Here is a 21,167-nt window from a genome sequence, read left to right as displayed (position 1 = left end):
GTTATAACGGGACACAAAGTGGCCGAACCTGAATAGGTAACTACAGTGTGAGTCAAAAAAAAGTTTACACCTAGAAAATTGCTAATTATTTTAAAAATCATCTACGAACAGTAAATTATTATACATCTTATGAAAGAGTATTTTATCCCTAATCATTTGGTACCATTTTTGTGTGGTATGTGTTCAAGCTTGGATGAACAAGAGGCATTGTTTGCGAGAATGCAAAAATCGACTCGCGCCAAAGTTGCTTATGTGATGTTTGAATAAAACAATTGGGATTTGGGTATTAGTTCGGTTTTTGCAGATCCAAATAACATCCCTAACAAAATGAATCATGCCACACATATCAAAAATCGAATATCAAATATTAACGAACATTTTGTGCGCATGTGTAGGTGTTTGTGACTTTGCCCTTTGCAAAAAAGCATATGCAATGCATTTCATTTGATACTCATTCAATTCATTCTGTCACTCCGCTAATCCCAACATAATACATAATGTATAGGCATCACTTTGGCGCAAGTCGATTTTTGCACTCTCGCAAACAATGCCTCCTGTTCATCCAAGCGTGAACACATACCACACAAAATGATACCAAATGAATTGGAATAAAACACTCTTTCATAAGATGTATAATAATTTACTGTTCATAGACGATTTTAAAAATAATTAGCAATTTTCTAGGTGTAAACTTTTTTTTGACCCGCACGGTATAGCCACTATCTCGTATTCTTTTCTTTTCTTTTCTTTCTTCCCCCTCCCTTTTTTTTTCCTTTGTTAAAGTAAAATTGACGGCTCATCAATGCAGTATCTAAGTGGTATCGATTGGAGGCGGGATCCATCATTTCGTCAATTAAACGCAGAGACCCCGCTTCATTGGAATTCAGGATACTGCGTTTAAAAAAGCACTCTCCAAGGATAAAGTACCGATATGGAACCTTGGAGGGGCAGATTGCCACCCCCCCCCCCCCTACCACCTCTGCTTTTTTTCTTCCTAGATTAACTATCGGGTCGATAGAGAGGACCTTTTTCAGCCCCCTTTTGAGGTAACCGGAAATTGTCAGTAGCCTATGTTAATCAATATTCATCAGGTCCTATTTACGACTTGCAGTCCTGGGTCAGATTGATGGGATGGTGTGTGTGGGGGGGGGGGGTGGGGTGTCTTCCTTCGACGTTGAAGGACGACCCTCTTAGGATGGCAATTGATAGGACACTTCTTTAGTGCGTTGGGCTCATGGTGAGAGGAGAAACAAACAAAATTAACTTTGGAATAATTTTCTCTCCTAAATAGTCTTCAATGCAGGTATATACACACACCCTATGGCACGAAAGCAATCAGAAAGACACGGATAGTGGAAATGGGATCTTAATTTTCATATCAGTATTTGCGAAAAGCATATTCCATTTTCATCTACCTTTCTTGTCAGAATCTTAAAACAAAAGTGTTGGTTTCAAACCCCTTCTATATTACCCCCCCCCCCCTCTCTCTCACTCTTTCTCTCTCTCTCTCTCTCTCTCTCTATTTTAATTTCTTATTATTATCATTTACTGTCTGTGTTCTCTAAGGAATACCTTATGTCCTTTGCTTCAAAGAATGAGCGATGATTGTCTAGTATTCCCCTCCAAGCGACACGTCTTGTTCTCGAAAGTTTTCTGATAGCCTCAATTTCTTAGATGCGTTGTCGGTTATTTACATGAACATTATGAAAATAAATCAGAAATCAAGGCCATGACATAACCATACCTGGCAAACATTTTTTTTAAAGAAATAAGTGGAACAATATGTGTATATACCATATCCAACAAGTTTTATTCCAGTTTCTCCCCCCCCCCTTTTTTTTTTCTTCTTTTGTCGTAGCTATTACTAAAGATTGTTGTCAACATTTCATGTTACTCGTAAATTCCCGGTCATGTAAATATTTGGCAGAAACAAGATACCCATCTCCATCGCATCCCCGCTTTTTAACCATGCTTACGCCACGTGAAACGATCAGTTCCTATAACATTTCAAGTACAATACAATAATTCGTGGAAAACGGCGGTATCATAGATGTTTTTGTTTTGATTTTTTTACATGTTTTAATGTTCTAATAAGATATTGCTTGAAGATATTTCGTCTTTGTTGGGCTTCATGCTCGGTCAATGATAAATATGTCTACCTTGGTTTTTGTTTAATCGTTGCTTCTTTGTTGGTGCTTCGTTCATGTACCATCCCCGAGGCTCTATCTTAGCTCTTCCAAGCATCATTTCCCAAGGGTTATTGGTCTACCGCCAACCATATACTTAGTCTCTTCACTTTCCCTATTCATTCTCTCCCTTCTCTCTCTTTCTCTCTCTCTTTCTCTCTCTTTCTCTCTCTTCCTCCCTCTTTCTCCCTGTGTATGCCTGTCACTGTTTCTGGTTCTTCCTCACTCACTCTACCTCTTCTCCTTCCTTATTCCCTTTCATCCCCCGTCCTCTCTCTCTCTCTCTCTCTCTCTCTCTCTCTCTCTCTCTCTCTTTTCATCTTCTATTAAGCGATAATCGTTTACACTTACTTCTTGTATCTCACTCTTCATAATAATTATCTCTTCCCCACATGCTCTTCATATCTGACTCCTCTCTCTCTCTCTCTCTCACCCTCTCTCTCTCTCTCTCTCTCTCTCTCTCTACCCCCTCCATCTTTCTTTATCTGGTTAAGTTCCCTAACCACCTCTTTCCATATCCCCCAATGTCTCGGTCACTAATTTATTCTCTATGCATACAGTACTTCCTCCACTCCAAATAATCATTCCTTTATCACTCTTTATTATAATATTCATTCTTCCTTAGCCTTGAACATTTATTTACTTTTCGTGTCATTAAGCTCAATATAGACGACTGTACACGTGCTTCCTACTTCTTTAATTCATCAAGCTACGTTGGTATTCTTTGTCGTGTCCATTCGCGTTATACATGTGTGACTGATTCATGTTTCCGCATTACTCTACTCTTCTGCCCAATGGTGATGATATCTCTCGCTTTTTATTTCACTGTTGTCTGTTTATATTTTCTCTTTGTTTTTATAATTTCTCTTTCAAAATTCTAATATATTTCCAAAGGACTGCTGGACAGAGATGAAAATATTATTATTATTCACTCAAATGAACAAAACTATGTCTGATTGTGGAAAATGAGAGAAAAGAATGTTTGACAATGAAATGATAATAATTTACTTGAATTGATACAACTTTTTTGTGTAATTTGATTTCTTTTTATTATATGTGCATAATCATATTGTGTGCATAATTGTCGGAGTTGTTGGTGAGATCCTATATTGGTTCTGTAACTGGTAATTCAGGTGTGTTGATAATTTATGGGTGTGTTGTGTTGTGTTTCCTACGAGTGTACTCGGTGAGATTCTGATTCTATTGGCGAAAGAGTATATTACATTTCCAGTGATTATGGGTTAATCTATACACTTTACGTCCATGTCTCTAGTCAATGATTATTTCATGCAATTTCATTTTATTTGATATCCCTGTGATAACTTTTTTATTTTTTACTTATTTCATTGTTATTTTGTATAATATTTAAAAGACAAAATGTGAAAAACAGCTTTGGCTGATATTGTCATCCTGTATGAATATTATTAAATAAATAATTGCCTTTCGAGTGTGACTGCAAAGTTTTATAAGATTTATACATAATTACGTCCTATTAAAAGAGATAATTTTACTTTTACATAGGTCTTTTTTCTCGCTTTTAGTGGGTCAGATTTCAATCTTTTTAATAGGCATAATCTGTTTTGCTAAAATATATATTCGTAAATTACTTTGCGTTAATTTTAAACAAGTATGAATGAAATGAATTCAAATATACATAAACATTTTGTTTAATTTCATTTTATTCGTTCCCTTTTATATTTCCTTAAATTGTTCTCGTATATCTTGTTCTTCCTCCCCAAGTTTGTTGCGCTCTTCTGTTTCAAAAATCTCTCCATGCACGGTCATTCAATTTAGACAATTCGCGACGACACCTTCTTTCCCTTCCTTACACAACATATTTCCTAAACCACTTAGAACAATGCATAATCGACTATGCGCATGTCTTTGGAAACATGACACTTGATTGGCCAACACATTTGTTTTTATGCAAATTAGCGTCCATACTTAATCTACTTTTCTCGCAGCTGATTGGCTGCTTGGTTGGTTAAAAGTCAGCTGATCTGCAACAAACCGTAAGGTAGAGCGTTTCTGATTTGTTGATTGTGCTTAGCTAAGCATACCAATATACGTATACGTTTCCGTGTGTGATTATTTATTTGTATTCTGTAATCTGACATGTTTGTCTTTTATCTTCTTATTCGTTTCTATCGATTAGGTGCTGCACTGGGGCATCAAGACATCACGACAACGGGTATTTGACAAGACAACACAGAAGTTTGACCATCCATGGAGGCCCTGATATGCAGATGTGAGGAGGAGGAGAAGGATTTTTAAAATCAGTTAGAGGTCCCCAAGCTCTATCAATTTTCCACTTCGACGACGACATCGCTTCACGCTCTACTTTGTCTTCCGAGTACGACGACGATACGTCGTTTAACATCAGGAGTCGTTGATGATTAGAAGTACTTCATTAAAAGTAGGAGCCATCATTTTCTATCCGCATATTGGGTTCGTTCGCTTCAAGTTTGATGATTAGAAGAATTTCATTAAAAACCTGACTCATAACTCATCATCTACATAACTGACTCTGTCACTACAAGTTTTGGGACTTGCTTCAATTTCAAATTTAATTTCAAGAGAAAAGCTCACTGCTTCGTGGGGACATGATGATGAGATGAGTCGCTCGGAAGGTATCCTCTAGATAATGTATTCCCGATTCCGATGATCGCACTATTCGTCAAGAGACACCCTAAAGCTCCCCGACTGGTTTAAAGCGAACGAAGGCTCTGCATCATCATTTATTAACGTGCGAACTGGTGATTAGTTCGACGAATCATCGTTTTTAGGGTTGATGCATCGGATTCCGAGACGGCGAGAAGCAAATCAAAGAGTCACGAGGCAATCATCTTCTGTGAAATTTACTGACGAAATCATAGTTAATGTAGTCCGAGAGAAGCGTGACGGAAGCATTACTTCTGTGAAATTTTTTGACGTTTGTTGTTGTTGTTGTAACTGACATCTACGCCAATAAACTACATTTTGTCATGCGGGAAAACGTTTGTGACGAAAATTCAGACAATCGTCTAATGTGCGGTTTGTATAAGTAATAAAGGTTGCCCTGTCATTAAATGGTTGACTGATGTGATTATTTCTGACTGTCTTAACAACACGTATGAATGTTAAACGTCAAATTAACTAAACTGTTTGACTTTTATCGCCGATTTCGTCAACATTGACCGCACATCACTGCATTGTTACTTGTTTTGTATTTCGTCATTGGTAATTCGTTTGATCAGCGAATTCACTAATTTGTGTTAATAAGTGACAAGGAGGGAACACCAATTGACACTTGTGATCTGACACCTATCAAGCGTTACTGAGCAGTCGACAAAGAAATATTATAAAAAGGCACAAATCGAAGATTTTATTTAATTTTCTACTTGGATTGAAAAAGATTTGAGGAAACCTATGTTCTCTGTTTGACTTAAAATCCGCTTTAGATTGCTGTCGTTATCGTCCGACTAAGGAGTTCAATATCATCAAAATAATCATCAGTGATGTGATTGTATGGAGCTTTGTGTCTTTCAAAGATAGTTGGATTTACGTGGTTAAAGTGAGGTGAAAACATAATTTTATGAAATGATCATGAAGTGTTGGTTTTCCTGAAAACCGTGACTGATTATTTGTGTTGTTAGTGAAGATCAAAGGAAACGCGTCTTCAATTACCCCCTTCAACGACAAAGGTGATCCAAACCATTATTTGGGTTCATTTAGCGAGAGTGTTTATCAGACTTCCTAACAATACGTTGTTTAAGTGAACTTAACAGAAGAACGTACTTCAGCTACTCACAAGGTGTGCGCCATTCAGCGAAAGTCTATCGACAGGAGAAAGGGAGCATTGGCTTTGTGAAAGAAAAAAAAAGCAGGGCTCAAAGCCCGTGGGACGCGCTCACTGGAAGTCTTTTATAAACGTGATCTGATCTTGAGTGTGTTCAGAGAAGGAAAAAGACCTCGTACGGCAAACACGTACTTCGTCTTCGCTCGTTGCTAGCATGGAGACGACGGTTCTTATTTTGGAATTATGAGCAAGCGATGTGGATACTCGTCCTTCAAGTCATTTGAAGTTGAATTGAAAGGATAAATTTCAGAATTTGACGCTGTTGTTCATATATTTATAGTCACCTCTTCATGTTTATGCGTGAAGTGGAGGAAACATTCAACGGGGAAATCGTCTAATTGGATTGTTTCACATTTTGTTTTTAACAAGCAAAGATTTGAATTAAGCGAAAAGGTAATAAGGCTCGCTGGAGAATAAAGGAGTGGTTGGCAAGAAACTTTCACCAGTTTATTTCATCTGTAAAGAGGATAACCATCAAAATCAGTTTGATCCATGATTACTTCTCCAAAAAAAAGGGAAATAGAACCAATGAATTCGATCTGTGTTTCAGTTTAGACTCGGCTGACATGACACCATTCTTGGGGATTTAGATCAACGGTGTTCAGCCCGGGAGGATATACCGAGGCCCTATCCTGTAATTTGATTTTGTCTACAGTCGTGAAGCGTTCGCTGGAGGCAGAACATCCATTAGCGGCCAAAGAAATGATAAAATGGGTGACCGCGTTTCCGTAACGTGTCTTCAAGGAGAGGTGTTATTGATAACTCAACAAATGGATAAAAGGATCCTATGAAAATAACCCGTCAAGAAAAGGCGGTATTGCGTGTGAGCCTCATTTTACGTGAACTGCGTCGTCTTGTCGTGGTAAGTTTTTATTCGACGCAAGCTAATTGAGGAAGGAGGTGCGTACATTTACAAGATTTCGAAAATCGTGTTGATTTTATTCCTTGATTCTACTCTTTCATCGCAGGAACATGTGAGGGATGAAAATAAAGGCGGTCACATGATATGTCTACAGAGTGAAGTCGTGGATTGATTCATTTAAAGCGTTGGTAGATATTTGCTGTTCGGACTGTTAATAAAAATCGTTACCATGACGAATAATTTAACAAACGGAACAGACGACGGTGAAGGCGGTGGAGGCTATAGCCTCACCGGGTACATCATCGTCGGTATCATCCTCTATATCATTGTCGTACTCGCAATCGGTGGAAATGCGCTGGTTATCGCATCCGTCCTCGTCTTCCGAAAACTCCGCACGGTGACCAACTACTTCATCGTCTCCCTCGCGATCTCGGATCTACTACTCGCGCTGTTCGTCATGGACTTCAACGCCTGTTTCATCGTCCTTGGCGACTACTGGCCGTTCGGGCAGGTGTTCTGTCGATTTTATATCTCGATTGATATTATGCTCAGTACGGCATCCATTTTAAACTTATGCTTAATCTCTCTGGACCGGTACTGGGCCATTACATCACCTTTCAGCTATTATCAGCGAGTGAACGCCACGAACGCTATTATTTTAATCGTCGTCGTGTGGGTTACGTCTTTCCTTATAAGTGTGCTCCCAGTTATGTTGGGACTCCACGTAGATTATACTTTAGACGATGAGGAGTTCGACTTTTTCTACAAAGAACCTACATTTTGCGTATTGATTATTAACCAGTGGTACGCGTTAGGATCATCGGTCATTTCTTTCTTCATCCCCATATTTATCATGGGTTATACATATGCACGTATATTTATTGTTGCGAGGAGACAAGCGCGACAAATCGCCGCCTACAACAACACGGGACAGCGCATACAGGGCACGGACAAGAAGGCCCAGGGTTCGATGCGTCGAGAGCGTAAAGCAACCAAAACTCTCGCCATCATTGTCGGTGTCTTCATCGGCTGTTGGTTACCATTTTTCATTTTGAACGTGGTGGATCCCTTCTGCGGACGTTGCGTGCCTCCGACGCTCTTTAGCTTTACCGTATGGCTCGGGTATGTGAACAGTGCTCTGAATCCGATCATCTACGCACAGAATAGAAGCTTCCGAAATGCCTTCAAGACCATTCTCTTCTGTTACAAGTGCCGAGGGTTGTCCATGCGGCAGGCGGACAGTAGCGACGACCATACTGCCATGAGCAACACGAGCCGACAGGAGCGGCTTAGAGGACGTTTGGGCAATGGTTATAACACCACACCACGTCCTTCGCATTCAGATCACCGAAGTAGCGTCGAGAATTCAGCCGAGCAGAATCATAAGATGGTCAAAGACACCTCTTTGGTCATAGCTAATAAGAACGCAAATGCGAATGTACAGGACTCAAAGAAAGATAGCTCGTCACCTGTAGCTGTCGCTACCATCACCCATTCAGATGCTAATGGAAACGCAATCGATGTCCCACTTTAAAACAATGTGTATATCAGTTTGATCAATCGTGTTTTGTTTTGGTTAAAATGCGCTTTCTTTTCATACTTCTGTCCTAAACTATACCCCTCTAAGGGTTTTCCTGATACTTACATTATTACTTAATTTGTTGGTAACATTTCCAATTCTCACAAATCATTAGCCGTTGACATCTAATATAACATATTATCATTAATTCACCGTATTCTTGATGATAGGCTGCATGGTAAAATACTGTTTAAGATATGCATCTGGTTATATTTTATCCTTTAGAAAATATATTTCAACAAACCGATAAAGTATTGAATAAATATTTGATAAATCAGTATATTAATAGATTAATAAATACAGAAGGAAAATGTTGAACCTTGAATGTTGAATCTTCAGTATGTTTTCGTCACATCTACTCTCAAAGCAAAATACTAAACGCAATGATCTTTCAATGAAGAACATTTAGGTTTCAATAAAACATCAGATGAATTGATAAGTAAATCAAAAATGAATTGGTAAATGAATAAATTAGGATAACTTTGAATTTGAAACCATGTTCTTTAAATCTACGCTCCAAAAAATAAATCAATACGCAAACCATGGCAACGAAGAAAAGAGGCTATTCGTGTTGAGTGTCAATAATTCTTGTTGTGTTAAAAATTGACGTATTGGGTGTTATTTTGAACCCAATGAACAAATGTATGTCAAATACAAAATGAGTTTGATATGTACAAAAATCAAGCGAAGTCTTTCTGCAATAGAATACGTAGTTTATTCGCCCTAAGCATCTTCTTTGTCGTTTGTATTCATGAAATGTCAAGAATATAAAGTGATGATAATCGATGCGAAGATATGTAGATGATTTATTTTTCTCTCTGTAAGTGCTTTTTTTCATGAAAATCTATTTGCGTTTGATGGTAAAATTTATCCACGCACAAACATGCAAAAGTACTAGTTTGAACGAGATCAAAAGTGATGTTTGCATTATATGCATGACGATTAAAAGCACTTAAATTTTACTATTTTGCTGATTATTTGCCAACCCTGAATGCTTTCCTTTTTCGTACATGATCAGTTGCATAGCTTAAAGGGTAACAAATTACATGTATACCTACATGAAGTGTCAATTGACTGTGCTAATCCTAGCACAGTAAAATGAGTGTAATTACGTTTTTATTGGTAAAAAAGCCATGGGACTGATGTTATTTTTGAGGTGTTCACAATTAATTCATTAATAAACATGGCAACAGTGTCCGTCCTAAACGATCTTGTAGAGGATAGTTCTCAGAATGACACTGAAACGCTTTCATTTTATTTGCAACTCGTTGCCACCTCGGGCAATAAGACCATATCTGTTATACCCGCTATCATTATCATTTACAATTTTATACATGTATAATGTCTAATTATAGTCCATTTGCCTTGTCCACAATTAACAAGAGCGGATACCTTGTCGAGGAGAAATCTATAAACACGGAATACACCCTTTTTTTTACCTTCGCGAAACCACGCAGTATGCCTGTTTGCCTATTTAATCGTGATGCGTCATTTCCTTGACGTAAGGTTCCGTCATTGATAGCGCAGACTTAAAAACGCCAAGTATAAGTGATATCATACACCAGTTAAATGCAAAATGAACGGGGCACACATTGCTTGGAATTGCTAGAAGTAGGCCTAATTGTCTTCACAGGCTACATTAGCGCATCCGAAATGACGCTTTATGTGCAACAGGCATTATTTCATGCCGCCCAATCAAGTCCGGAACGCATTGCCTTTTAAGCTCATTACCGGTAGCAGAACTGGGAAGATATAGGATTCACCAGAAGTAAATTGATGCACGGTGAAAAGGGGTGGATTAAAATATTGAGATTAATAGAAAAGATAAGGCATCGACTGTCATAGTTCTTTGGGGGTTACTTTAATATACGTATCCACGCATGGAATGTCTTTAGGCAGATGAGGGTCCCGTACTTCGATTGCAAGTGAATCGCAGCTAATTTAGAATTGATAAATGCGTCACGAAAAAAATACACTCTCAAAATGATAAAGAGCAGTTAAAATGTCAAAAAAATGTTGACATGTACAGCCCCCACCAGGTGTTTTTTTAAGACGCACAAATTACATCAAAATTGACTATTGATTGACCAAGTTTACAGACGACATGCGTGAGATTTTGAGAAAAGTTATTGACTCAACAAATTGACATCGACTATGAATTCCTTTTTGTATCAATACCCTATAGCCACACCGACGAGACCGAAACCAGACCGACACCAGATCGACGCCAGACCGACCAGAACAACTTACACAGTCACACGGGCAAACCGGAATCCAGACTCCAAACTCCAAACTCCAAATCGACCGATTTTTGGCCATTCGGGGATAACGAGATGTTTTGTTCAATCTGTTGTCGGTCTGTTGTTGGTCTCTAAGGTGTTACTGGGTATCAAGCCAGACCGATTTAATCCAAACTGACTGATTAATTGGCCATCCAGGGTAACGTAATGTTATATTCAGTCTTATATGTCGGTCTCCTATATGACCCGGGTATATAATTTGTATTATACCTCCAGACCCTAGTCCAAACCGACCGATTCTGCGCCATTCCGGGTAATATGTTTCGGTTTGGTCTGATTTCGGTCTCCTTGGTTAAAATCGGGTATAACCTGAATCCCAATCAATGACCATAATATTTCTCGGTTATCACAGCCATGCTTTGGAGCCGGCTTTAAGACCGGGAACAGACCAAACTAAAGGGTTAGTTACATGACACCAATAGCCCTAAATCGGTCGATTTGGAGTCGTGACTGAGGTATTGACGTAATAATAAAACGGATAACACTTTACCCTGACAGATTTACATTAGAATCAAGCACGGACAGCATGGGTAACCACCCTTTAAATCGAACGAACTATCATGTGTTCTGCATTTTCACTACTTTTGACTTGGAATTCTTGACGTGGAATCAATCGTTCTAGATATCCCAATTTGGGATTCAGATCATTCCGTCTTAAATGACATTTTGGCGCCTGTATACACCCCCAAGACGTGGCTAACACGTCTTAAATCATCACGGACTCGACCGGTTCACGAAACATTAGGAACCTCAATCATAAGGGGGGAAAATTCCAAGAAGAAAAATCAATAGACAGTATTGGAAAAAAATACTCTCCTAGAATGAGTTATGTATTTTAAACCTTAGCCATGTTTCCAACGCTAGACTCTGCTTCTTCGGACGTAGCCCCATTATCATCTCTTTCATTTTCTTTCCCAGCATTTCCCCCTTTCCTTTACTTCTTCGTTATTGCCTCTATATAGACTCCCGTATGCGGTTCCTTTTGATGGAAACCTTCAAAGAAAATGCTGCCCAATATAATTGATAATTAAAGGGAGTAAATATATTCACGTTCACATCAAATGTTTTTTTGGCTTGATATATTCGTTACTTCTTTGCTGGAAAAAGAAGGGTGATGCAATCGAAATTTCATAAGACGAGTCTTTAAATAATTGTAATGAGAATTTGTGTCAAAATGTTGAAAAGGTGGATACCATTCATATGTCTTCCATTATGATGTTTTCCATTTATTAAGTTACGAAATTGTTTGCCAAGTTAGAATGTTTGGAGTCGAAATCACTCTCTAACTATTTTCTTGAAACGATGTTGTGGTTTTTTAAAGGTGGACTCGGACTTGTGGGTTTTCTTTCTGTTTGCAGATACCAGGCAAAGTGTGTACCCCATAACTTTGACCATAGCAACGTAAATCCATTCTTGGAAAGAGATATACTGTACATGGACAAAAACTTGAAAAGGTACTTTGTTGACAGACGGTAATTCAGGTATCTTGTGACCGACTTAGACATGTAATCAATTCTGTAATAGTTTCTTTTTGTTCAAAAGTGTAGTTAGTTTCGTGACGTTGACGAAACTGTGAAATGGCATTTTTGGACAGTGCGGGATAAGATGCCTGTCAAAGCTTTTAAATGGACTGGTTATTATTATAGGAATTGATCCCCAACTTCTCTTCAATAATACTAATTAGATAGCCCAAATCGATCTTGCACTAAGTTCCAAATTAGACCAACAGTTTAACAGTGTCTCAATCAATTTAGCGATGTCAAATTGAACGGTGTTCCTCAAATCGATTTCTCGTTGCAATTATGGTAGCTACAGCTCTTTTTACGGTGCTGCGCAGTATTAGGGTAATAGGCGAGTAGCTTTCATGTCTTTGTTCGGCCATGTAGTTTTAAAAGGTCCTATTCTTCGGTTTGGCCCTTTCCCAAGCTCACGTTGTAAGTTCCAGGAGCTCTGACGGTCCGTCTCTTGTTCCTATTGTTTGCAGTCTGGTCAATATTTAAACTTTCCCTTGGCCCTTTTCTTAAACGAGACCATGACAAGTTTTTGCGGTGACGACACAAACAAAAATCTTGGTAACGCAAAGAAATGCCTGCTACCAAATAGTTATTGTTATCATAGGGTTGAGAAATTGCACGTGTGCGGCAACATGTAGGCTTTTACTGTACATTTCCGTATAGCAAATCATATCGTCTATGTTCCCATTTATCTATATATTGTTGGGTTAGGTAAGATATTTCCTGTTAAATTATACTTTAAAAATACACCTTATTGCACATAAGGCGCAAACTTCGAATGATTATTTATAGATTTACTCAGAGTTTTGAACATAGTTTGTGTTAAAATTCCCAAAAACGTTTTCAGCTGATAAAATTCATTAAAAGGTTCTTAATTGTGAGACTGGTGGTGATATTTGTTGAACTGGAAAAGAACATGCTTTTGGTATATTCCACTTTTAAAGATAAAAACATATGTGTGCCGTTTTTTACCATTTCGAATGTCCAAAAGGGTGAGTAACGATGGTTTAAATAAGGAACTCCAGTAGGGGTTATAGGGGTTACGGGGCTTGGCGGCTTCAGCCCCCTCCCAAGTATCTTGATAATAAATCAATTGAATGAGGTAATGTGGTATGGAAAAACAGTATGATCATCCTTTCAATGACAAGTGCATGAAATAGAAATGGCGAATGCAAGGATATAGACGAATATTATAGTATTAAATATGAAATTGGTCATTATTGAAAATAATAATAATAAATAATTACAGTGCTTATATAACGCCTAACACTTACTTTGTCAGAAGTCTCTAAGCGCTCTACAATAATGCAGAATAATTACCCTGGCTTTAGCAGTGCAGCTGTTACGCGCGCTGCGTTTCAAGGAATAAATTCCTACCAGGTACCCATTTACTTCGCCTGGGTGGAGTGTGGCAAATGTAGATCAATGTCTTGCCAAAGGACATTAGTGCAGCGGCGGGACTCGAATCGCGGACCTTGTGATCGACAGTCACAATGTAATGAATGTAGTGGAGCGATTAACAATTATTATGAGAACTGTAATAAGAAGAGGAATATGATGAAAATGGATTTTTGTTGAGGTTGTCTTTCAGGTCAGGATATGAAGTATTATTATGAAGAACTATATAATTATTGTTGTCTTTCATGTCTCCAATGCGCAGGAGTGGATATCCACTCTTTAAGAGGTCATAATCGTGATTCACTCCTCATCTTTGGAGTGAATCCCACTAACATTTGAATTGAATTAAAATCTAAAAGGAGAGGAAATTTCACTCCTACGCATTAAGAGAGTGTTGCAGAAATGGAAAGAGTGGAATACACAGAGGCCGATTTAAATTGAAACACTGATGGTGATAAACGTATACAGTATTAGCAAGATGAAATGATCTGGTGAATACTGCGAGTTACTTTTATCTTGATATTTTAGTATCAAAATTATTGACAATCCATTTAGAGAACTGTAACCTCTTAAACAATGTATGAGATATTTTACAGATATTTTGCCTCTTCAAAAAATTTATGGTTATTTCTATTCAATAATGCTCCAAGGAATAGTATTTTTATAACGAATTATGAAAAAGATTTTAGATTACAAGCGTAAAAAATGTTGTTTTAAAAGATACTTTCTACAAATCCCGACTTGATTCATACGTAACGATGAAACCCTGTAGATGGTATTGTGAATGTGCTCGGTCAAAAATATTTCAGGAAAAATAATTTTCAATTTGATTAATGAGAATGAAAAGTGCTTTCAAAAGAGCATGATCAATATCATTGGGCACAAATGTTTAATGGAAATATAATTTAACTTTTTAAAGGTGTAGAATGTAATTAAAGTCATTGTGCTCGGTTGCAAATGTTTTTTAAAGGCCCTTTTAATCTGTGTACTTTTTTCTGTGCCTGGTTAACAATTGAGATATTCATTGTTGACGGATATACTGTAACGCAAATTCGAAATTAATGTTTAAAATCCCCACTGACGCTATGAAACGCACGTGCAAGTAAAGATGTATTTATAGGTGCTGCCGTGAAATATTTTGATATTCAATGCTTTTTGTAATTGTTGTATAGAGAGTTTTTTTTTTCTTACATTAACAAATTGAATCGAGAACATAGAGAGTTTATCTTGATATTTGTACGATATATTGTATAATACGCGGATGTATATATTCTTGTTCACAAACTGAATAAAACGCCTGTTCTCACAAGAAACACATCTTTTGATTGTGTTTAAATTCATTTAATTTCTCTTAAGAAAATATCAAAGGTAGTGAAGATATCAGGAATGTTTGGGTTAATGGTGTACGCATGCATTTTATGTGAGGAGTTGGGTTATTATAGGATTAAGACATTTCAGTGAAACATTGATGATGTTGATGATATTGATGAGGATGATGATGAAAATCACGATAATGATGATTATGATAGTGATGGTGATGATGTACAATGATGGTGATGATGATGATAAAGATGATAGTGACGATGATGATGATGATGATGATGATGATAGTGAAGATGATGTTATATAATGATGGTGATGATTATATGGTGATGATATATAATGATAATGATGACGATGGTAGTGATGATGATGACGATGGTAGTGATGGTGATGATATATAATGATGATGATGTCGATGATGATATATGATGATGGTTATGGTGGTGGTGCCACCTGTCTCTCTTTCTGTCTTTCTTGTCATCTCTCTCTCTCTCTCTCTCTCTCACACACACAAACACACCACCACACACAACCGCACACACACACGCGCTTACTCTTCCATTTATTTCCCTCTATCTCTTTCTTTTCCCTTTCTATAGCTGCCCAACAACATAATTAAAACACCTTGGCAAAAAGGCATAAAATGACATCTTGCTTTGTAATCTTTAATTTAATTTGGGGTATGTTAATTTTACTCACGAACAGGAAACAATAAACGCTTCGAAAAAGACATCATTTTATGTCACCATTGCCTGAACTCTTACGATGCTGTCCCCTGCATGTATGTATATACTCTACAATCATTTAGACCATGTTTACCCGACATGTTTGCCAAGTCCCCTGGGCAAATGACCCCATGATGTGAGCTAGCAAAACTTGTTTGCCATCGTCCCCCAACACTCCTAATTAGTAAACATATTACACATCCTTCTAGATAACAGACTGGCGGCGTCAGAAAAAAAACACGTTTTACAAAAGTGTCAAATTTGGATCGGAATTGTGCGAAACTATACCATGTCTATAGGTTATTGGTATTCTTTATTTTGAACATATTAAAGGTCATCTCAGGAGAGGGATAACATTATAACAAGATTTCGATTAGGGTCTTGAGACATATAGTTGAAGAGCAAAGTAAGGAGAGTGAAGGCAACAGGCTGAAAATGAAACATACAATGCAAAGTAGTCACATGATTTATAGTATGTGATGTATGATTTATCAATACAAAATATTTACTGCAGAATAAATATTATGTGATAGATGAATATATTATCAAATGTACAATATATGATACATAATAAAATGTGCTATAATATAATGTATAAAAATAAAGTTGAAAAACAATTATTGTGACTGTTTATAATAATCATTAATTTGGGGTTATCGTTTGACATACTGCTTATTTTGTATCTATGTCTCTAATTACCTCCAGACTAAAATGTAAAGAAAAGATTTCACCCTATAATTGTTTTATTGGTAGTCCTATATGTTCCAAACACTTTAGATCGATATTGTGTAATAGCTAAAGAAAAACTAAGTATATTCCAATTATCAATCAAAATGTAAATCTGGCATTCTAAGTGAGATTGTAACCTCAATATTGCAAGAACGAGCTATTATTAACCTGCACGAATATATTTATTTTGCAGACGAACAAATTTCACGGGAAATACATCGCTTTTAGACCAATTAATTTTCAAAGCTTCTGAAATTCAGATGAAAGTCTGGAATTGAACTTACAGTATCATCTTGCCTATTAATTACATTGACATTGAATTAGGAAAAACAGACAAAAGACGACAGCCTTCCAAAAGGAACAACAGAGATGTATTCTCACAAGACAAGCATATCGTTAATGTTTTGAGTTCTGATTTGACCCCCGTTCAGAGGATATGGGTTAAGAATTTAAATAATATAATTATATAATTATGTAAGTTCACGGAAATTTTATTTTCACAAGACAAGCAGGCATATCGTTATTATTTTAAGTCCTGATTTGACCCCGTTCAGAGGATATGGGTTGAGAATTTAAATAATATATGACTTCAGAAAAGGTTCACGGAAATTCGGTCGAAGGCATATACTTGAGTATTTCCAGTTCTCATTAACATACCAACAATCTTAGACATGGAGGGAGGGGTATACTATATATTTTTAACTAGATGAATCAGAGGGTCTACAAAAAATAGTACTCGCCAGGCCCTTCAAAAGCTTCTCTGCAAAGTTTGAGCCGTCACGTTCGCATACACTTGCTTGCTTCCAACCTAGCAACCGTCTAGTCGTCATTATCTTCTATTAACTTATTTAAACCCTTAGGTGTAATACTCTTTTTCCAAGGCGGCCAACTTTGGCGAATCGCTTTGATGCTAATTTTACCCTAGAAGATAATTACCGAATGATAACGAGGTTGTAGTTATACTTGTCCCCGATTCGCGACACCATATAGGAATGCGGTATACAAAAGCGGGCAGTCGTGGATCCAAGGAGGCGCTGGGTATACAGGTGCCCCCCCCCCCCCCCACTCAAAAAGAAGAGGGGGAATGAGGACGAAAAAAGGGGGGATGGGCTGATTGACCCTCATCTCCTGACGTTTTTTTATATATATTTTTTTTGCTAGCTAGTTTACTTGCTTGTTTGCTCGTCAGAGAATAATGTGCGCCCCTACTCTAGATAATTCTGGATCCACCATCGAGAAGGAGGAGATTGAAGATTGAGGCTGTTCTAAAAACCTACTATCTATTCGGAAATATCGAGAGAAAAAACTTAGCACGATCGATTCTGTAAACGATTTAAGGGAATGTTGTGTCCCAAGGCTGATCTAAATTACCTATAGTAATTAGGCTATTGCCCTAATTTCTGACATCTCATTAAACATCCTAGAGTTTGGCATTGTTTTGTATTAACCCCCATGAATGAATGAAGACTGCTGGAAAACAATTTCCCACTTGACTATGTAATGGGGAAAAACGCTGAGAGAAAATGCAAACAAAAGCAAATGAAGAAAAAATGTTAAAACGAATTATAACAAAGTAAGAATTCGGATGCCGGCCAAAAATGAATTTTGATTATGTAGATTGCTCTTCAAATATATAATAATGATCATAAAATGCAATACAATATTTGTTTCTTTCAAAATTGATGGAATGTGAAAGAAATACACCCAAAGAGAGCATTTGTACATTTGAACAAAATGCCAAAATCATGAACTTTGGTACATTTGTCCATAGGCCTTCAAAAATTTAGAGACTAAATCTGAAATGCATATATTTGCATACATCGTGTACGATATCTAAGTAATTAAGGACTGTCTTTTATCCGATAACGGCGAAACGCATAGATCTGTAGACCATGTAATTCCCTTCAAAATCCCCGATTACATGGTGTTGACGCAAAAAACAATTAACCCTTGTTAATGTTGTATCTTGTCACGTTATTTCTTGTTGTTGTTGTTGTTGTTGTTGTTGTTGTTGTTGTGGTTGTTGTTTTGGAGGAATATTCGTTGGTGATTTCACGTCACAATGATAAAATAAAACCTCTCGATTCTCTAACGAAAACTCCACTCTATTTTTCTTATTGTATAAATAGTTACGAATCAGAAAACTGGATTTCAACCGAGGTTAGGGGCGTATATTTACACGGGGACAAATTTAATACAAGTTATATTCACCCCCTCTTTGTTATCTTCAAGGCTTTTTCATTGAACATTTTGAAGGGAAATGGTAGGTAGTAGAAACAAAAGTCCCATCAATAGATTTTTTAAAATATGAAATTTAAAAAAAAAATCGCCTCTTGGTAGCCTGAATCAGGAGCAGCAGCATCTTCTTACAAAGTCAATTTTAATTGTATGTGTCATCTTCGTATTATATTTAATTTTTTCTAATGCAGTATTCTATGGTTTTGTCTTAATTGTTGCAACGCTCCAAGACTTCAAACTTAAATATTTCTTTAATTCCAATATGAAGGCATTCGGGTGTTAAATCTGTAGAGCATCTATCAATTTTCAAAATAAATAATCGAAAATGCAATTAAATGTGCAAACGGACCTGTAATACCCCCCCCCCCCCCTTCAACAAATTATTTTAAAAAAATATTACAGCAGTGAGTTGCAGGACGCTTGCAAATCATTTTCGGAAGGGGGGGGGGGTAAGGATAAATAATCCTGTAATAATGGGGCAGCCAGGTTCAGGCGCGGATCCAGGGGGGGGGCCGAGCGGGCCTTGGCCCCCCCCCCCCCCCCCCACCGCAAAAAAAAAAAAAAAAAAAAAAAAAAAGAGAGGAGAAGGAAAAGAAGGGAGAAAGGGAAAAAGGAAAAAAGGGAAAGAAAGAAGAGGAAGAAGAAAAGTAAAGGGGGAAGAAGGAGATCGGGGGGGGGGGCCGAAAGGTCCTTGCCTCCCAGGCTGTTAACCCCCCCCCCCCCAATCAAAAAAAAAATAAGAGAGAGGGAAGGAAAGGGAAAGAAAAAAAAGGAAAAGAGGAGATACTGGCGTACTGATAGAGGGGGGGGGGCTTGGGGAAATCAAATTCAAACGTGGTTTAATTCTGATTCCACAACGGTGTATTACAAATAATGCTGAAATGACATAATTTCCGAAATTTTTCCCCACTTTTTAGTAAATTATACGTTTGTATGTGTTTGTTGGAAAATTAAAAAAATCCTAAATTTACAACCAGGCAAAAAATATGATTCTTGAGATTCCTACATGTCAGGGCCCGAGGTACGGCGGGGATCGAGAGCCTCGAGGCATCAAAATATGCTCATCTGACCGTGATTAAATGCCTAAAACCCCTAAGCTTCCGGGGGCTTTGCCCCCTGGATTCCATCTAGGGCCCTACGGCGGGCCCTTAGATGATCATCTGACGGTAATTTAATGCCTAAAACCCCTGATTTTTGAGGGCTCTGCCCCCTGGATCCCACGCCAAATAGTGACTTGCCAGTGTCACAAAATAATAAGGTATACACAAAAATATGCTCATCTGACCTTAATTAAACGCCTAAAACCCCTGAGCTTCCGGGGCCGGCTCCGCCGCCTCGACCCCACCTCTTTGAAATTCAGACAAGGATTAAAGAGTATAGAGAACGGTACAACGCATCGTTTTCTTTCTCTAATAATAAAACGTCAAAGCCTCGCGCAGGAGGGGAGGAGGGGGAGGGGACTGAATTGAGACGAGGATTCAGAGGCGAGAACGGTAATACGAATCTTTAATTATTTGATGAAACGTAAAAGCTTATGCGCTTCGCGCGGGATGGAGGGGGAACTAAATTCCGATGAGGATTATTTTCGAGAACGGTACAATGAATCGTCTTCTTCTCTAAAGATTAAATGAAACGTAAAAGCTTCCGCGCTTCGCACGGGAGGGGGGGGGGGAAATGAATTCAGACGAGGATTAAGAGTCGAGAACTGTACAACAAATTGTCTTCTTTCTCTAATGATTTAATGAAACGTAGAAGCTTCCGCGCTTAGCGCAGGAGAGGGAAAGGAACTGAATTTAGACAAGGATTAAGAGTCGAGAACTGTACAACGAATCGTCTTCTTCTCTAATGATTAAATGAAGATTAAAAGCTTCCGCGCTTCGCGCGGGAGGGGGGGGGGGAAACTGAATTCAGACGAGGATAAAGGGTCGAGAACGGTACAACGAATCGTCTTCTTTCTTTAATAGTTTAATAAAACGTCAAAGCTTCCGCGCTTCGTGCAGGAGGGGGAGGGGGAGGAACTGAATTTAGACAAGGATTAAGAGTCGAGAACTGTACAACGAATCGTCTTCTTCTCTAATGATTAAATGAAGATCAAAAGCTTCCGCGCTTCGCGCGGGAGGGGGGGGGGGGAACTGAAATCAGACGAGGATAAAGGGTCGAGAACGGTACAACGAATCGTCTTCTTTCTTTAATAGTTTAATAAAACGTCAAAGCTTCCGCGCTTCGCGCAGAAGGGGGAGGGGGAGGAACTGAATTTAAACAAGGATTAAGAGTCGAGAACTGTACAACGAATCGTCTTCTTCTCTAATGATTAAATGAAGATCAAAAGCTTCCGCGCTTCGCGCGGGAGGGGGGGGGGAACTGAAATCAGACGAGGATGAAGGGTCGAGAATGGTACAACGAATCGTCTTCTTTCTTTAATAGTTTAATAAAACGTCAAAGCTTCAGCGCTTCGCGCAGGAGGGGAGGGGGGGG

At 38.1% G+C, this 21,167-nt stretch overlaps 1 protein-coding gene across 1 annotated transcript; it reads left to right on the top strand.

Annotated features, from left to right (window-relative positions):
• The first annotated feature begins 7,035 nt into the window (after window positions 1–7,035).
• On the top strand, window positions 7,036–13,394 carry LOC581753 (D(1) dopamine receptor). The gene has a single exon (XM_003726331.3). It carries the CDS (start codon window positions 7,116–7,118, stop codon window positions 8,418–8,420), a length of 1,305 nt encoding a protein of 434 aa, XP_003726379.1. The 5' UTR covers window positions 7,036–7,115; the 3' UTR covers window positions 8,421–13,394.
• Window positions 13,395–21,167: the final 7,773 nt, after the last annotated feature.

This window comes from Strongylocentrotus purpuratus, unplaced genomic scaffold, assembly GCF_000002235.5.
Source record: "Strongylocentrotus purpuratus isolate Spur 01 unplaced genomic scaffold, Spur_5.0 spur5_scaffold_15, whole genome shotgun sequence".
NCBI classification, from domain to species: domain Eukaryota; kingdom Metazoa; phylum Echinodermata; class Echinoidea; order Camarodonta; family Strongylocentrotidae; genus Strongylocentrotus; species Strongylocentrotus purpuratus.
This window is presented reverse-complemented; position numbering and strand designations above follow the sequence as displayed.